Source organism: Micropterus dolomieu, unplaced genomic scaffold (genome assembly GCF_021292245.1).
Source record: "Micropterus dolomieu isolate WLL.071019.BEF.003 ecotype Adirondacks unplaced genomic scaffold, ASM2129224v1 scaffold_233, whole genome shotgun sequence".
Taxonomy (NCBI): Eukaryota; Metazoa; Chordata; class Actinopteri; order Centrarchiformes; family Centrarchidae; genus Micropterus; species Micropterus dolomieu.
In genome coordinates, this window is record NW_025744225.1 from 9423 (window position 1) to 28841 (window position 19419).

Here is a 19419-nt window from a genome sequence, read left to right on the forward strand (position 1 = left end):
TTTCCACTGCTTCATTTAAATGACAACCTGTCAAAATATGAAGACCTGGGATACAAACAACCAATGATTTGGCAAAGGCAAGCACCGACTATGGAACCTCCACACTGGCTGTGACTTTGGTCTCCCAACCACTTTACAATAAGTTTACCAAGAAGACGAGGACACCGACACAATCATCTGTGGACAACTGGACTTATTATGGCCATATGTTTGATGTTATCCGGAGACATCCACCCGTGCCCAGGCCCGCACCACTTCGAGACGCTGGGAGAGGCTAACCCACGTGCAGAGGACAAACGCGTCACTCCTACCTTACAGGTATGTTCAGGTACATCTCCATTGTCCTCTGCACAACATCCCGATCCTCTCCTTCCTCTGTACCCGTCATCAACTGTGGCCGAGCTGTCTGTCTGTGGATGGCGCTGCATGGAGAGGCTCCGGGTCCGAGGGTGTGTGTCGGTGCGTCGGACAGAAGCTTCAGTTGCGAGTCCGTGGGACAACAGCGCGGTACAGCCACAACAACAACAAACCTTCCTGTATGGCCTCCGTCACCACGGTAACGACCGCAAACAGGAAGCGGCTCAATCCAGGGGTAGCCAAATACCAGAAATGGGCGTTCTTTCAAACTGTCAATCACTCGAAAATAGTTTGGGACCCTAAAGCAAAGCCCAAAGGTCTGCTGGGTGGGCATTTAAATATAAGAAGCATCATGTCACAAACAGAACAAATTAATCACCTGCTACTTAACTCAAATCTGGATTATCTCTGTCTATCTGAGACCTGGCTCTATAACGTATATAATGCCCCCTCTGCAGCACTTAACATCTCTGGCTATAATATGTTCAGGAGAGACAGAGAAGGAGCAAAGGGTGGTGGTGTCATGATATACAGAAAAAACAATAGGAAATTCAATGGCTGGATGATCATGAACTGGAATGCTTGGGCTTAAATATCATACCACCACATCACCACAAATGTCTTTCACAATCATTGTGATATATTGCCCCCCCCCCCCCCTTAAACAAAGAGACCATACACAATAAAAACATACTTCCCTGGGTGAACTCTGACATACTCAAACAAATGAAAGAGAGGGATCTTGCGTTAAAAAATACAATTAAAACTAAGTCAGCTAGTGCTAAAAATCTGTTTACAACATTGAGGAATAAAACTGTTAAAACTATACATAAGGCCAAAGCAGATTTTTTATTTTCTTGACTATAATAGAAAATGCAAAAGGGGATTCTAAAACAATCTGGAACCAACTGAAAAAACTTGTAGGACAGGACACAAAAAGGAAACAACTTTCAGAAATTAAGATAAATGGACAAATTACAAATAACACAAAGTTGCTTTCAAAAATTTTTTATTGAATCTGTATCCACTATTGCCCAAAGCTTCCCATCTAACAATCTAAATGTTTGTCCGATAAATAATTTAGAGCCAATTTTGAACCTAGGCACAGTCACAGAATCTGAAGTCTTACAGACAATAAGAACACTAAAAGCTTCCAGAACTAGAGACATATTTGGCATAGATATGTGCATGCTGAAAGAACTCAGTCCCAAATTATTAACACCAGTAACCAAAATTGTCAATCTTTCCATTATTGAGGCAGTATTTCCAAGTGTGTGGAAGTCAGCTGCTGTTGTTCCAGTTTTCAAAAATGGAGATCCATTGTCAGTGGACAATTACAGACCAATCAGCATCATACCTACAGTGACAAAAGTTGCAGAGAAACTAATTTCCCAACAAATAACACATTTGAATACCACTACATTTTCCCTTCATTCAATGCAATTTGGTTTCAGAACTCAACACTCCACAAAAACTGCTAATTGTTTTTTCATAGGAAATATCATTATAACATAACATTTACTGTATAAAGGTGGTGTGGTTGGAGCTGTGTTTCTCGATCTAAAAAAAGCCTTTCACACTGTAAACCTTAAATTTATTAACCAAACTAAGCAAATTTAACTTCTCCTCAGATGCAATAAAATGGATAGAATCATATCTATCGAATCGCTCACAGTCAGTCAGGATCAGTGATTACCACTCACCGCCCCACGCCATGTCCACAGGGGTACCTCAAGGTTCTATTTTGGGGCCTCTGCTATTTTCACTTTATATAAACAACCTCCATTCGGTTTGTCCAGACGTCTATATTCAGATATACGTAGACGATACACTCATTTATACCCATGGTAAAATCACAAAACAAATTGCTGAAAAACTTACAGTCTATGGCCCATGTCTCTGAATCGCTAAACCAATCCTGCTTAAAACTTAACGTAAATAAAACAGTTTCAATGTACAATGTACAAACATTGCATTTAAATCACAGATAAAAAAGGTCTGCAATTGAGTCAAATTTAATGTCGCAAATTTTCGGTTCATAAGATCACACTTCAGGCAGCTAAAATGTTCATGTACAGTATGGTTCTGTCTCACATCACTTACTGTCTTACAACCTGGTCACAGGCAAACAAAACAACACTAAAATCTTTAGAATCACTATACAAACAGACAATCAAAATTCTGGATAAAAAACCATCAAGATATCACCATTGTGCCATTTTACCAAAGAATAAACTTTTAAGTTGGGAAAATGTCATCAAGTATTCAAACCTCTGTCTGTTAAAATTATCCATGGTCTGTCATCTCCTCCACTCAGTCAGTTTGTAAATATCAGGAACACCGCACAGAGTAACACGAGGGTCGGCCTGAGGAGACTGTGTTGTTCCTCTGCGTGTGCATTTAGTCAGAGTGCCTTTTCAGTCACAGCAGCACAGGAGTGGAACTCTGTCCCTCAGAACATCAGAGAATTCACCTCATACACTCTGTTCAAAAAACATCTAAAAAGCTGGTTCTTAACACATCAGACATGTCAGCATTAATAAGAATATGCATCTTCCCTCAACCCAACCGTGCTGCCACTTGTGTCTCTGCTGTGTCAGTGTAGTATAATTTTTTTTTTTTTTTACCTAATGTGTGTATTATAGCAAACTCATACACTGTATTTATCAACAGGATTTGAAGAATTATCTGTTTTACTGCTCTTTTATATTTGTATTGTTCACTGTAATCTTCTGATTGTTGTTTTTGTTTAGGTAGACAATTTTAAAATCTGTCCAGGGACAACATATGAAAAATAGCCTTTCGGCTAATTCTGGTGCATTTGCAGAAATGTTAATTAATGTACACTGTCCCTGTCAAATAAACTAATAAATAAAATAAAATAACTTGTCTCAGCTGTTGTTCGTTGGCTAATTATTCGCTCTCTCTAAATGCAGTAGCATGCCGGCCCTCGTTTGGCTGCCAGCCTGCTGAATGAACTCGCACACACTTTGAGCTGCCGGCTGTGACCTGTGTTTTGGATTTTATTTGTTGGACTGTGACAAAGCTGGTTAGGAGAGAGGCCAGCGTGAGTGAGCTGGTCCACAAGAGATGTTGGAACGAGGTTGAGGGATTTCTGTTTGGGAATGTGTGTATATAGGCGGTGGACTGAATAAAGTGTGCTGTAAACAGACTCTTGTGTTGGTGTCTGTATGGAGGCATCTACAGTAGTAAGTAACACTTGCTAGACTCTTAGTTTGAGGTATTTTCTTTCAAATAAGCAGAAAAAATCATTTTTGTTATAAACTGGCTTTTAATGTTGGTGTTTATGCCTTTTATTTTTTTTTAGATTTGTATTTTTATGTTTATGCTTAATTACACTGGATTTCGTCTACTTTTAATTGCACTGTTATGTCTATGAATCACAAGATTTGTATTTATTTTTATTCTTCTTATTTGGAGTGGATTAAGTCTGCCTTTAATTGCACTGTGTATATTCTGTTATGTATGTGAAGCACTTCTGAAATGTTATGGGATTATTTTATTATCTTTATTCAAGAGCATGGTCTTTCAATTTGAGAGCATGATTTATTGATATCATTTTCAGACTTTGAGACTTTCCCTTAAAACCCTGCCCTTGCACTCAAACAGCCGCTGCTTGCTTTTAGATTTGCTGTGCTTCTGCTCAGGCTTTGAGCTTGCACTCAGATATGTTGTTGCTTACACAGATTTCCTGCCTCCAGCTTCAGCCCTTCTCCTGCGCACTTGTCAAACATTTGCTCTCAGATTTTTTTTTTTGTCCATCTACCCAAAATCCTCCAACCAATAGACTGCCAGGTGCTCTGTTGACCAAAAAAATATCTCTGCCTCGTTGCAGGGACATTCGCTTTCTTTTTTAGACTGTCCCGTACGGTGGTTACCCTTTCATACACTCAAGCCATCCAAGGCTTTACCATATATGTTTGCTTTCTTTACAGCTTTTGGAATAAAAGAATAGTTATTACATCTACCAGTGCTTTTTACTATAGTACATACATAATGTATTATAATAGCCATACATCACCAGCAGAGTGCTGGAAGAGAAAACATAATTTTCAACCTTAATTTTTATTTTATTACTTTCTTAAAATTTAATTGATAGTCATATTTGCAGCACATAAATTAAAATTTGTATTCTTTTGTATAATATATACTGTGACACAAATTCACAGAAAGAGAAGTTCTCCCTGTTTGCCATCAGCTGTTGACGTGGTGTCCATTGCTATCTGTCGGGTCGACTCAGTCACAGTTTGTACACAACACGATCAGTCAGCTCAGTGTGTGAAAGTCACAACACAGCCTGCCAAAGGAAATCTGCTGCTGAAAGAAATATGGACTCCAGAGATGAATAATGACCTCAAAACACACACACACACACACACACACACACACACACACACACACACACACACACACACACACACACACACACACACACACACACACACACACACACCCGCACCCGCACCCGCGTTCAGCCTGTCTGCTGCATTACTACCACACAGCTTGGGTTTTTGTTTTCATCTTTTGGTGTTTAGTGTTGCTGGTCTGCAGGTCGATCGGCCCACCAGGACTGCAGCTGGTACTCCAGATGTTCAGCGTGGCCCTGCTGACCCAAAACGCCTGATTTACCAACTAAAGTTGGACTCAGAGTCTTGCAGCAGTCAGGCCCATACAGCTTTGAAGCTCTGTCTGTTAGTAGTACATGTTCTGGGAAGTTATTTGACATTTTTAGTACCTACTGTAGAGCCAGGAGCAGCTGGTTACTTTGCTTATTTGGACTTCATCGAGCACAGCTATATGAACTCCATGAGCTCGATGCTACTACTTATCTGTGATAAAGCAGCTAAACTCAAAGTTCACGTCCTTGCTTTTTTTGACAATATCCCAAGGGCTTTTTCAGCAAGTGGAGCTTGGTGTTGAATAAAGCTTGAGTTTTGTGATTTAGGATGGATTTAGCTTTTAAATTTAACATAATGTAGATTTATATTGACATACAAGTTTACACAGTATTTACATTATATTTTATTTATATATTTAAGATTTGTTGTGAATGTTGACTATCATATTTGTCTATGTTGTTTATGAGCAAGAAATTAAACCTCTTGTAGCAATGATTCAGATAAAATATGATGTGGACTAGGTAGGCTGATGTTGCCTCACCGTCACTCTTGTTATGACACACTTTACAGTATTTATATTTTTAAAATGATTTCTAATTCAATTAGTATTTGCATATATTTTGCCTGTCTTGTGTTAGACCAGATTATGTGCCTCAATACTTCAAATGGCTGTTTTGAATGTTCAAACTTGGTTTAAAGGTTCAGGTTTTGAATTAGGTTGAGGTTAGGCATTTAAATGCTCCGTATTTATTTAGCGCCTTTCTAGTCTTTTCGACCACTTTACACGAGCCTAAGTGCTCAAACAGAAACTAAGAAACACTGGCGGAACAGCCACCAGGGGGAATTCGGGGTTCAGTATCTTGCCCAAGGGCACTCCGACACGCAGCCTGGAGGAGCCGAGGATTGAACCGCCGACCTTCCGATTAACAGGCAACCCGCTCTAACCACAGCTGCCCATTTAGTTGTGATGTTTAAGGTCAGGGGGGTAGCAAATGCTAACTTTAACTATTGTTTGGAAGGGAGAGGGGAGGCAGCAGGCAGACGTCTTGTCACTGTGTGCTGCAGCTTAAAGTGTTTTTCCACCTGTGTTTTTGTGTCTGACTAGTCGCTAGGCGAGCATTATGATGCGCAATTTGCTGTCTCGTCACAGGGATGAAAGGGAAGCGGCTGGACTACAAACGAGCTGTTTTCAGTTTAGAGCAGAGTTTTCTGTGGGAGATGGGAACTCCCTTTGGGCTGGACTTTGGGCTTTTTCACTTTGCAAACCTATTACAGCACAAAAAAGAGATACAACTCAATAAAGGAGAGGGGAAAAGCCAAAAAGCAGAATATGACCTCTTTAATGTTTTGATCTGACATCTCGAGCTTGTGGACTCGGAAATCAGCTTGCATTTCTGATGTTCAAAAACATCAAAACCTGTAGGCCTTAAGCAACATAAAACCATCTCTCCTGCACCTACACAAATTGTGTGTGGGCAGCAGATTCTGCTTCACATTTTACATAAACATTCATTTTCACTTCCTGGCTTAGTTTACTGTAACAGCGAGAAGTGGCTCTGGCACATTTAGCAACAGCTGGTTTGGGTTTGATGTCAAAATGCAAAATACATTTTCTCCCTGCTGGTGTCCCTGCTCCCTGCTATTATCTTGTGTTCCGGTATCCCAATGTGCTAAAACATTTGCATCAACAGACACATGAAACATTAGAATGCATCCATCCTTTTTCAGCGTAGATGTGTTCAGTGTGTGTGTTTAGGCTCTGTTGTAATTCTAAAGCCTGGTCACCGCAGCCTGACTGCAAGTATCTGTCTGCTTGCTATTGGGTTGCCAGGTTGGAGCCGAGCCAGGGGCTGCTGCAGTAGATGGATGGCCAGTGCCTGCTGTCACAGTGCCAGGTTGGAGCACAGCCCAGGCTGTTGGACCTGTGAAAGATTCATGGCTTTTCCCTCTAGGGGCTGTTTGCATTTCATCAAATCATGACAACTCAAAGTGGCACGCTGTGAATCTCCAGGGCATCGTCATTCACCACGTCAGTTTGCAGGAGGGAAAAACCTATTTTTAAATGTCTGGCTCATTTTAAACACACATGTAACAGATTTTTATGTAATTCACTCATAAGTCTGCACAGGATGTGGAATCACACGTATTGTATAATGAGATCATTTCATTCACACATTGGAAATGACAGAATAGCGAATCCTGTGGGAAGTTGCATGATCCAATTAGAGTAAATGTGTAAATATGCACATAAATAAAAGCTGTATAAAAACCTATAAATCAATCAACTCTAGTTCACTAGTTTCCAAAGTATTCTAATAAATGATTTTTTAATTTGACAAAATTTTAAATGAATAAAGCAGTTGCCAAACATGCTGAGGGAAATTTGCAGCAACTTGGCATTTTTAAGAGCAGACTGAAGCAGATAGGTGAATGAAAAATGACCACCACCAAGGAGAAGATGGACTAAACAGGAAAAGATTGGCTGAAAGGAGACTAATTGGATTGGCAACATTACAGAGCTGGCAGACTGCTGATGAAGACTAAAAGCAATCATTTGGAAGTAACTTTAATTACCAGTCATAAGCTACCAAGTCATGATTTTAGTTATCGAGGATACTTGTTGTGATAAAGAAGTTGTAATGCTCATTCTCAGGTTCATACTTTCATTTAAGGCTTGCACCAGAACAGGTTCACATGATTTCATTTTCAGAAACACCAGATGTTTGTCAGACTGCACATTGCTGCAGCTTCTCTTTTCACCTTGTGTGTTGAACTCTGTTTTAGCTACCGAGTGGGGCATCTCACTTCTATTTGATCTTTATTGGGAGATGCACATGTGCAATACCTAACAGAACAGACTACGAGCAAATCAGAAGCTGGGTAGGGCGGGTCCTGACAAGCAAGGTAGTGTCATCCCAAACAAAGCAGCTTCAGCCGGTAACCGTGGCTTCAGTTCAGCCGTACATGTTCGAGCCAGAGTCTGATCCCGAAACACAGTAAGTAAAGTTTATTTATATAGCACCTTTCACAGACTGCTTTGCAGTAACAAATAAACATAAAACAAATAAAATAACTACTGTACACACATCTTAGAACACCATAGAAATTTTAAGAAAACAAATTTCTTCAAATTAACATTAAATAGCCTAAATATTTGGGGAAAGCAAAACCTTATTGTTAATTAAAAACTTGCCTAAAAAGATGTCTTTCAAAGGTTTCCACAGAATCCAAGGGTCTCAAGGCTAAAGGGAGAGAGTTCCAGAGCCTTGGAGCCACCACACAGAAAGCACGATCACATCATGTATTCAAACATGTTCTGGGAATAGATAAAAGGTCTTGCCCTGACGACCTCAATGCGTGACCAGGGGTTTGTGCATGTAATAGATCCTGGATATAATGAGAGAGCTTAACCATGCAAGGCTCTGCCTGTGAAGGGCCTGAAGCGCAGGAGTAATGTGCGACCACCTGCTGTCTTAGTCTTGCAGCTGCATTCTGTACAACTTGCAATCAGTCCATGTAGGATTACAGTACGTTGCAATAATCCACTCATCATGAAATTAAAAGCATGAACAAGCATCTCCATCTAATCTATGAATGTTCCTGAGATGGAAAAAACCCCAGAAAGAAACCCCAGCTTTAACACGACTCTTAAAATAAACCGATTTTTCAAATCAGCACCTCAGTTTTGTCTGTATAAAGTTGCAGAAAGTTGCCTGCCATCCATTTGTTAATGGAGATTAAACAATTCTTCAAGAGCGACAGTTTGTCTAGCCTGTATATAATTGGATGTCATCAGCACAATGACAACAATGACAAGCACAACACTGACAAGATTAAAACTACTAATAGTTTTAAAGAAAGAAATAACAGCGACAACCTGAAACAGCTTTGCAACCTGGACTGGAGCTAGATGTTTTTGTCCCTTGACTGTTTGAGGGGTCTCTAACGTTATTTGCCACACTAGCTGCTAGGCGAGCATTAGGACTGGGCTTGAATGCAGCATCAGACGGGATACTGGAGATTAATAGATAACACTTACATGCAGAAAATGGGTTATTATATTTTTCAAGTTGAAAAATTGACAAACTGACAAAAGGTTGTTGACAGCTGGTGAAACAAGAGTTTTGATGGATCTGCAGAGGGGCTGAGGTGATCTGAGCAAAATCAGTCCTGACGGGCAGCCTCAAGGACTCACAGTTTGATCCTTGTTCCTGATAAGTCTTAGAGGGATCAGTGCGGGCCAGCTGTGAAATTGGGTAGTGCTTGCAGGCGTCCTTGCAGACTTTTGATGTTGCAGACTTTGCTTGAGGGAGCTACCCACAATTCATAGACACAAAACACTGAAAGAGAGGACAAGAACAAGTTCAAAAAAGGTTCACAGCAGCAAATATTGTCTTATTCTTTTCTCTATGATGCCTCTTCTGGGAGTCATCATGTGCCATAAATGTACTTTTGTTTGCACCTGTTTTTTCTTTACCTACCTTCACCTGTTTTTACTTATAAAATATGCTATTTTTATATTCAGAAAATGAGCTACAACTACCAAACATATAAAAGAACATGTAAGATGAATATTAAGTGCTGCCTGTCCTCATGCAATTTGCAGCCTTTGGACCCTCCTCACTTAGATTCTGGAAATGCCTGGATTTCTGTATAAATTGGTCATAAAATGTGATCTGTTCTTAGTCTGCTTTATATGTTTTCATGTTTTTATTGAACACACCATGTAAACATTCACAGTGCAGCGTAGAAAAAGTATGAGAACCCTTGGATTTAATAACTGGATGAACCTCCTTTTGGCAGCTGTAACATCAACCAAACATTTGCTGTAGTTGCAGATCAGACCTGAACAACGGTCAGCAGAAATTTTGGACCATTCCTCTTTACAAAACTGTTTCAGTTCAGCAATATTCTTCAGATGTCTGGTGTGAATCGGTTTCTTGAGGTCATGCCACAGCATCTAAATCAGGTTGAGGTCAGGACTCTGACTGGGCCACTCCAGACGGCGTATTTTCTTCTGCTGCAGCCATACTGTTGCTGGTTTACTTTGGGTCGTTGTCCTGTTGCATCAGCCATCTTCTGTTGAACTTCAATTGGCGGACTTTAGAATTCATCTTTCCGTCGATGAAAGCGACCCTTCCAGGCCCTGAGGAAGCAAAGCAGCCCCAAACCATGATTCCCCCTCCACCATACTTCAGTTGGGATGAGGTTTTGATGTTGGTGTGCTGTGCCTTTTTTCCTCCACATATAGGATTGTGTTTTCCTTCCAAGCGTCTCAACTTCATCTGTATCTCCAATATTTTGCCAGTATTGCTGTGGAACATCCAGGTGCTCTTATGCAAACTTCAGACGTGCAGCAATGTTTTTTTTGGGACAGCAGTGGCGTCCTCTGTGGTGTCCTCCCATGAACTCTATTCTTGTTTAGTGTTTGATGCATTGTAAAGTTGTCAACAGAGACTTTAGCATTAAATTTGTGTAAGTCTTCAGCTGACATTCTAGGATTCTTCTTCCTCATTCTGCGCTGTGCTCGTGCAGTCATATTTGCAGGACGGCCACTCCAGTAGCAACAGTGCTGAACTTTCTCCATTTATAAACGATTTGAGGTGTCTCTACAGACACACCCGGGGTGTCTCACACAGATGCTGAAGGGTACTTTTTGTGTGAGATAACTACGCTTTGTCACCCTTTCTGACTCGTTGGTATTTGACACCTTGAGATGAGAACAGTCTGAGATGACACATGACTCTCAGCCTATTATTGCCTATAGTGGGTAATGAATTCATTGCTATTGGCAATACAAATAGGAAATAATGTTTACCCACTCTGCAAGGCCAAGAGGCTGGATAATGTGAAGATCTGGCATTTGGTCTTGTAATCGTCTTGGTCGTCTTGTCATCAATAGAGGCGAAAATGCAACTGTCATGTACATAGTGAAGGTGTGGCTTGCTTTCTTAGTTTTTGTTTTTTTAATGGGGATGAATTTCCAAGCAACATGAGATGTCACAATAGTGGGTCCTATTACTCCTTTTTCTACCAATTGGAACCCTCATTAAAGCGCACACTCAAGCGCTACAGCTGCTCACACAGGTGACGTAAGTTAAGTCCATGAGGGTGAAGTGCTCATGCTTTAGGGTGCAGATTGGGCCCAGGAGACTAATACAGTCTGTGTGTAGCTGGAGAGCTAAAGTGAGGAGCTTAAAGAGTCTAAAAAGCTCCACTTTAGCAACACTTTAACGTTACATAGTATTCATTTCCAGATGTAAAGGACTGAAGCATCAGCCTCGCCAGGTCATTTTTCCCAGCAACAAAACTATTTTCTATATTAATATGCAATAATCTTCATGACGCAGCCTGACTCGCAGGTCTTCAAAGAGCGGAGGCTGCTTGCAATAATATTACATTTTGTTTGAAGTTTACCTAATGTGACCCCCCCCCCCACCATTACTCAGCATGCCTGCATTTAGAGGGAGAGAGAGAGAGAGAGTGTAATGCTCACAGCTTCAGGGCTTGTCACGACTTCTGAATTATCCCTAGCAAAATTGTAATCAATACATTTAAATGTAAATGTTGTCGGTCAGTGCCTAGTCAATGTATTGATACAAACTGTAGTAGTGAGAGAATATCATGACACCTGACGCTCTGTGTCCTGCTGTCTGTGTCCCCCTCGCTCTGAGACACTTCTGTTTTACAGTCTCCAGGATGCTTCACTCCCTCTGAAGCGGCTGTGATCTGCACTTTAGGTGTTCTGAAAAATACCTTGCACCAAGAAATGTTAATTAACAAATAAAAATGCTATGAGAAAGGTTAATTTGCACAGTGGGCCTGTGCAAATTAACTTCTAACTATAGAAGAAATCTCTGTATTGAAAAATAACTTAAGCTAAAAAAAAATAAGCTAATAAGCTACCAGAATTCAGGAAATTAAGTGTTTAATGCTCAAAATCTTCTGCATATTTAAACAGACTTTAGGCTACTTCAGGCATGCCAGCATGCATGTAGACTCAGCTGGGATTAAATTAAATGAAAGGAAATTAAGGTTTTAAAGCCCAAATTTTCAGATTTTAAAAAATCATAATATGTGCGCTCTCTCTCTCTCTCTCTCTCTCTCTCTCTCTCTCTCTCTCTCTCTCTCTCTCTCTCTCTCTCTCTCTCTCTCTCTCTCTCTCTCTGTGTGTGTGTTGCCTGTCAGATGTCCTGTCTTATAAATACCCCAACGTAATTTTAAATCTGCCCTCTTCCTATAATTTAACTAAATTTTATTTATATACCAATTCACAACAAAAGTTATCTCAGTGTACTTTTCATATAGAGCAGGTCTAGATTGTGTCTTTGTTATATTATTTACAGAGACCTAATTCCCACCATGAGCAAGCGCTTTGTGACACAGGCAAATTCACTGAATTTCCTCAGCCACCAGGGCCACTGTCTGTTTATCCAGTAATTTCCTTGACATGATCTTCAAGGTACAAAGTTCTTCAAGACAAAGAGGTTGGATACAACTTTTTTTCCTTCCTTGTGGTTTATTTCTATTTCATTTGTTAAATCTTAAGTGATTACACTATTGAGACACATTGTGGAATTTTTAACACCACTGATAAAATGAAATTTTTATTTTTTTCATGCTCAGTTGAAGAATGCTGAGGGCCAGAGTGAGTCTGCTAAGAGGAGAGAGCTTCAGAGAAAGATCGAGCAGCTGAGGGCTGAGATCAGTCACCTGGACTCTCAGATCAGTGGAACAGAGGAACAGTTGGCTACACAAGGTTAGTCCAGCACATGCAGGAAATGCTGGGTATCTCATCAGACCGTATTACCCCGTTAGCAGTTACTGTGGTCAGAAGGCAGAAAACCAGCTCATTGCTAATGTTTTCATTGCTTTGCTTCCATAGTTCAACAATATTTAGAGTGATTCCTCAAGCCAGAGTTTTCTACTATTTATCAACAGAGCAGTCCATCAGCCGTACCTGGGCCAAGGTGGAGGACAGCCGGCGCAGAGATCTGCTCCTGCAGGCCTTCAGCCAGCGCAGCATCATGGGCCGCACAGTGCTCTCTGATGACACACAAAAGATCAGTGGGCACTGCCAGGCACTGGAGCTAATGGCCAGGTAAGGCAGAAAAGTGAAAGTTTAAACCTGCACTGCAGAACTTTTGTCTCCCTCTTCTGAAGGCGAATTATACTGTCGACACATGCTTATGACATTTACAGTGGATAGGCTATGCCTTATGGAGTTGCTGCACATTCACTCCCCCTTCACCTCTGGCAAACAAATCATTGCTGGCTGCCATAAAACACATCACCACCAGTGTACCAGCACAGAAACGTTGCCACACCAGATTTAAAACCTTTAGTATGCGGCAAATGCAGACAGATTTGCCAGGCAGTGATAGGCTTAATCAGCATTGTGTGAACTAGTTTGGCAAGGCCTGAACGTAATATGACGTTCATTTATATGTAGAAGTCCCGCACTCCAGCTTGAAGTAAAATAAAAATATACACTCATTTACACACCTGTACTAATGATATGGTACCTAAGAACTGTATTGTGTGCAGGAAAGCAGAGGTGGAAGTGCTGTTTGATAATCTTTCCAGCAGCAGTGATGGTAACAACTTCAACTCCAAAGCTGCAGCAGAGGCACAGGTCCTGGTAAGAGCTGCCTAAATCTGATCTGTATTTTAATGTTAAGTAAAGTTTAAAGTGCACTTTATTTGGCATATGCATTGTCAGTGTACTGCTGCTATCCATTTGTTCATGTCTTTGTTAGAAGTCCCCAAAATAAAGAAGGAATAGGCCAACTGATAAAATGCTACACAATGGTTATGTCCGAAATCATATCAAATCTCTGTTTACTATATAGTGCACTATATTTACCCTCTGTCATTTCAGTCGAGTGTCTGAGTTCTGAATGTGAAATTTATACAGATTGTAGATTGTAATTCAAATTTCCACAATGGAACGAAAAAACAAGTGTCCATGGCACACACTCACTCACATCAATCCCACAATGTAGTGCTCCACATCTCATTTACTTAATTTATTTAAGAGCAAACTACTGACTATATGCATCATTATAAATGAGTAGATGAGGGAGTGATTTCTGATCTGCAATTCCAATTTAGGTGGGAAAACACAATAGTTTTTACACTTTCTTCCCCCGGTAAAAGGGTTTTTCAGGGTCTAAGGACAGAAGGTGTTGTATGCTGTACAGATTGTAAAGATCCAGAGGCAGATTTGTGATTTTGGGCTCAAAAAATAAAACTTACTTCACTTGAAATACACAGATGTATTGACTGTAATCATTTCAATCTGCATTTTTGGATTTATTCCAAAAATAAAATGATGTCAAATTTACCGTTGGCCTTTTCATTATGTACCTTGTTATGCCATCTTGAGAGTAATGTCATATTACTGCAGCTGGTGGAGATACACACTGATTTGATGTTCTTTTTTGAGCTGTGAAAAAAAATCTGTAAAAATTTGCACAATTTGGAAGAAAATATACAAGTGAAGCAGCAAATATTCACACATTAAATATGAGTAATGTTGATAAAGATGCCTGGCCAATACATCAGCTGCTGACTGAAAGAAATAATCACATTTTATTTTCTTTTGTTCCTGTTAGCGTGAAGTAAGAGAGCTGTGTGACGACCGGGTCCACTTCTATCAGTCTTTACAAGAGAGTGAACTGAAAACAGCGCACTCTGCAGCCAAACAGTAAGGACTGCAGTGGATACAGTATTTGAGAATATTGTCAACTTCTTCTTTTTTGAATTAATCGCTTCTTTCTTTTGTTTCCTCTCAGTATGACTCGTGAACAAAGGAGTGCTGTGTTTCAGTATTGGCTCAGTGCGGTGGAGGTTGGTGTACTGAGATGAAATCTTACTAAATATTGTGGTACTTTTGTTATATACTGTTTTAATTTTTGATTTCAATTAACATGTTGTTGCTTGTCTTGTCATCAGAACCTGTTGGGTGGTTATCCCCCAAACCATGTCCTCTCTGCATTGGAGTATTTAGCTTCCAGAGAGCAGAAGGAACTAGAGGATAAACTCACATCTCTGGATGTGTCACGGGATGTGACAGCTCTACGGTAAATTTAATTAATAAAATTATTATTATGTTCTCTCTTCTTTTAAGACTATAAAATGTTTTTAGGTGTTAGAGTATTTAACTCGCAATTAAATTGCAGGTTCCGCTATGAAAGCAATCACCTACTGGACATGTCAGCAGAAGAGGATAACGAGTTGCCACCTGTTAAGACCCTCCTGGAGGTGCTAAACACAAACACACATGTACACTGTAATATAATATTCAGGAAATTCACAGCTGAAGAAAACATGTTTGTGTGTTTTTATGATGAAAACCATTTTTATTCGTGGAATTGCACGTTTGTTGTTCTAGGCTGCTTGGAAAGAGGTGGAGCAGAGTTTGGTCGAACTTGCACAGACTCGCTCCAGAGTCCAGCAGCTCCGAAACCAGCTGCTGGCCCGCAGAAAAGAAGCTGAGCTGGAGGTGTCTGTTATTGCAGATGAGCTCCACAATGACACCTTGGCACTGTAAGCCAACTCACTGTAGAGTTATTGGTGTGGGCAAGTCATGAAGGAAGGGTGTTATCTAAGGATAGAAATTTTGGTTGTGGAATTTTGGACTGAAAGTCAGAAAAAAGGCATGGCATTCTTTTTTCAGTAGGAGCTCATTATTGTCAAGCATTTTTAAATGAAGAATGAACAATTTCTTTTTAATTTTCTCTCAATTTAATCTCATTCTTTGCTTGTCTTGTCTTTTTTTGCAAAGAATAACTTATAGTCAAATTAGACAGTGATGAAAAACATGTTTTAAAGAATTAACTTTGTTTTTTCCTTTGTTGCTATCAGGTCTGTTCTAGAGGTGGAACTCCAGTGTGTGATGCAGGCAGCAGCCAGGGATCATATCAAAGACCGATGTATTCAACTTGACCAGCATGCCAGAAGCCGACAGGAGGCTCTTAGGAATCTCCGCAGCCAGTGGCAGAGGATCCTTGACTTCCGAAAACTAGTGGTGAGTGAATTTACAATACGAGATCAAACATTTTCTCCAACATGTATCATTAAAGATGTTCTATTGTGTCCATCCAGGTTCTCAGACAGGAGCAGATCAGAGGTCTGATTAAGGGGAACTCCACAGCCAAGACGGAGCTGATCCGTCTGCACACAGAGGTGTGGATGTTCTCCCATCTATGACACTGAAGGGAGAGAGAGAGAGAGAGAGAATATACAAGATTTCATTTTTGAACATCTGTTGAGGATTTCTATTCCTCTGTCTTGTTTCAGTTACAGGAATTCATCCAGGGCAAACTGGTGCCACAGTTTGAAGATGTCACCACTGCAGCCAACAGTCTAAGGAACTCTATTTCCAAGGAGGCCAGACAGCTGGGAATGGTTTCGCTTCTTGCTCTGGACTGCAGGACTGTTGAAGGGTAAGAACAAGTTGCCTGATATCTAAAAAACCCCAGTCAGGTTGGTATGTAACCAGTGACGTTAACACCCACTTTAGAGCAGGGGCATTTAATATCCAATTACGCGTTTTACTGCGTCTAAAAAAAATGTTTGGATTTAAATCAAAAAGGGTTACGTGACACACTGCCAGCTTTTATTCCTTCGGATGTGTTGAGTTTTGATGCATTTCATGATCAATTACAAATTCATAGAGGGAGAAAGTAGAAGGGTAAAATCTGTCAAATGATCCTACTTCATACCTCCAGCAGCAGTGGAGTAAAGAAGCAAAAGCAAAAAATATTGAAAAGTTAAAATTTTTTTCTGTTGTTTCAGAATGCAAAGAATCCCTGCATCGTGGTTGTCCATCCATCGCTTGCAGTCGCCGACCTTCAGCAGCTTGTGTCAGAGCCTGGCATTCCCACTGTACAGGGTGAGTCTGGGCATATAGTGCATTGACCTGTTGTAACAAAAGTGAGATCATCTTCTTTGTCTTCTTGCCCAGAGCTAAAGTAATAGGGCTGGGTATCGGTACTTGATACCTTTTTTAAGGTATTGACCAAAATAGGCCAGTACCGAGTAGTATCGAAACCAGTACTGTATTTGATCCTTTTTGTATGGTTTTCCTCATAGCCAAACACACAAGCAACACTCAACTCTTTTATTTTATTTTTTTCTTTTCTTTCTTACTTGCCTGCAGGCGGTTCTAAGCCTAGCCCATGTGTGATTTTTAACAGCCCCTCAGCATCGACTGTGGTCTCAGGCATATTCTTCACTGTTGCAAGTTTATCACAAGTTTGGCTTTCTGTTTGTTTCATCTTCTGATATTCTTTGACATCACTTGTCTGAATGAAGTACTCTATTGATATCTATCACTTTAAGGGATTTGGTACTGGTATTGTAAAATTTTAAATGATAACCAGCAGTCAGTCCTTTGGGTTAAGTCAGTTTGATTCATAATTCAATGGCTGATGATATAAGTCAAAAGCAATTCAGTAACTATTAGCTATAATCATCAACTATGGCGTAATGCAGGAGAAAATAATTTTTCTTTTCTATATGGTAAAAATGGTAAATGTGTGTAGTCTAAACTGTTTACTTTACAAAAGACCAACATTAACTTTTTTTTTTTATTATTTTAGTAGTAGTGCTCAGTTTTGTGTGGTCCCTTCTTCTTTCTCTGACTTTGACACAGAAAAATGTTCTCCCTCTTCTTACACTTTAGGCTCCAGAAGAGTTGTGTTCCCAGACGCGCTCCCAGCAACTTGAGTTACGTTTTCTCCGTCAGATACTTCAGCTTCACTCTGCTACTTTGCAGAAAATACAGAAGGAAGCAGAGTCGCTGCACGCATCTGATCAAAAAGGTAATCAGGGGAACTCATCGAGAGACGCTTTTGTCATGCTTAATACACAAAGTAAGAAGTGCTGTATTTGTCGGTTCATACACATACTTTAAATGACGAAGAGTGCATAGTCCCTGGGCAAAAAGAAGTTTAAAGAATTATTTAAAGTTTTATTAACAACAGAACTACTGTTTGTCTACATTCTGCCTCTTAGCTCTGCTGTCCAGAGTCGTGGATGACGATCAGAAGCTTCTGAAGGCTCTGGTACCAAGAGTCAGGGGCCTCACTGAACGTTGTGCCCAAGGGCTGTCTTATGGGGACCAATTCAAAACTGCCGTCTCTTACTGGTGAGGCACATTTAGTAGATAATACATACATTACCAAGTAGTTTCCTTTCAAACATGTCTGTAAAGGAGAATTGTTTTCAATCTGGGTCTATTTTCAGTTTCACCACAATCCTGTCAGTTACCAATTTATCAGCCAGCTTCAGTGCTGAGATCTTTACAATGGAGTGCAGCTCAAGCAGTCGTGGCAGTTTTAGACTAGTCTGCTGTCTAACCATGTTACCTAAACCGCATCTGTGAAAATGAAAGTGAATGTGACAAGTTATCACTCATACATCTATTACCTTTTTGAGAAGTTCTTCCTGGTTCAGCAAATTCAACTGAATTTGTTTAAATCACCTATCCACGGTTTCTTTGCAGGAAAAATAACCTGTTAGTTTACTTCCTTTTTAGAGATGTATGACAGTGAAATGTCGTTCAGCTTTCTGTGTACGAGTGTGGACTGAACGGCCACAACATTTATTTGTATGAGATACAATATTTTATTTATTTATATATATATATATAAAAAATATAATGTCTTCTCAGAATGTAACACATGTTAACTGTTGGATTTTATAACCATTTATTTACATAATAAACATCTACCTATTTGTAGTCACATGTTAAATATGGTGTAGCTACAGAGGAGCTAGGAACTCTGCCTACCTGATTGTCTGATTTACTTGTGTTTTTTGCCATATGTACTTAAATATGATTGACACATTATGAATATATGGTGTTATTGTTTTACCTTTAATTTAATTGTTAAATGATTCTGAGCAAATTGTAATTATAAACTAGAAAATAAAGCACATTTTTATTTGTCTGGTGCATAACAGTGGACCGTATTGTTTTGGATTTATACCTTCAGTCAGAAGCTAAGGGTCTCCTTTGCTGGTTAACTTGTTACTGTCTTGTGTGTGTGTTCATATATTTAGGTGGGAGAGGCCTGCCCAGCATGTCCTACCTGAGGTCAGTAAAGGAGGACTGACTTTTCAACAATGGCTACAAAGATGGAGACTTGCTGCCAAAGCCTCTTAAGAGGACACCTCATAGTTTAAAAACATAAAGAAGATCCTTTACAGCACCTTTCAGTGGCAGATTGACCACGCTACAGTAGTTAGAAAATGGTTATAACTCAATCACACTGTCCTTTAACCAGCATTTTGTTTTACCATGTGAAAGTCAGTCACTAATAAATAATTTTAATTATATTATTTGTCCCTGTCTTCCTTAAAATGCATTCAAACGTACAATAAAAGTTGTTGAAAGCTGCCTCTTTCTCTT

At 39.9% G+C, this 19419-nt stretch overlaps 1 protein-coding gene across 1 annotated transcript; it reads left to right on the plus strand.

The window, feature by feature from the left end:
* Positions 1-12459: 12459 nt before the first annotated feature.
* On the plus strand, positions 12460-19346 carry haus5 (HAUS augmin-like complex, subunit 5; the record flags this gene model as incomplete). The annotated part of the gene is made up of 16 exons (XM_046043373.1): positions 12460-12484; positions 12624-12756; positions 12939-13098; positions 13545-13638; positions 14615-14706; positions 14795-14849; positions 14955-15082; positions 15182-15263; positions 15394-15548; positions 15867-16029; positions 16107-16187; positions 16302-16447; positions 16800-16896; positions 17689-17827; positions 18021-18153; positions 19071-19346. Coding segments are annotated over 16 exons (1786 nt in total), but the record flags the coding sequence as incomplete, so codon positions are not given.
* Between the last annotated feature and the right edge of the window lie 73 nt (positions 19347-19419).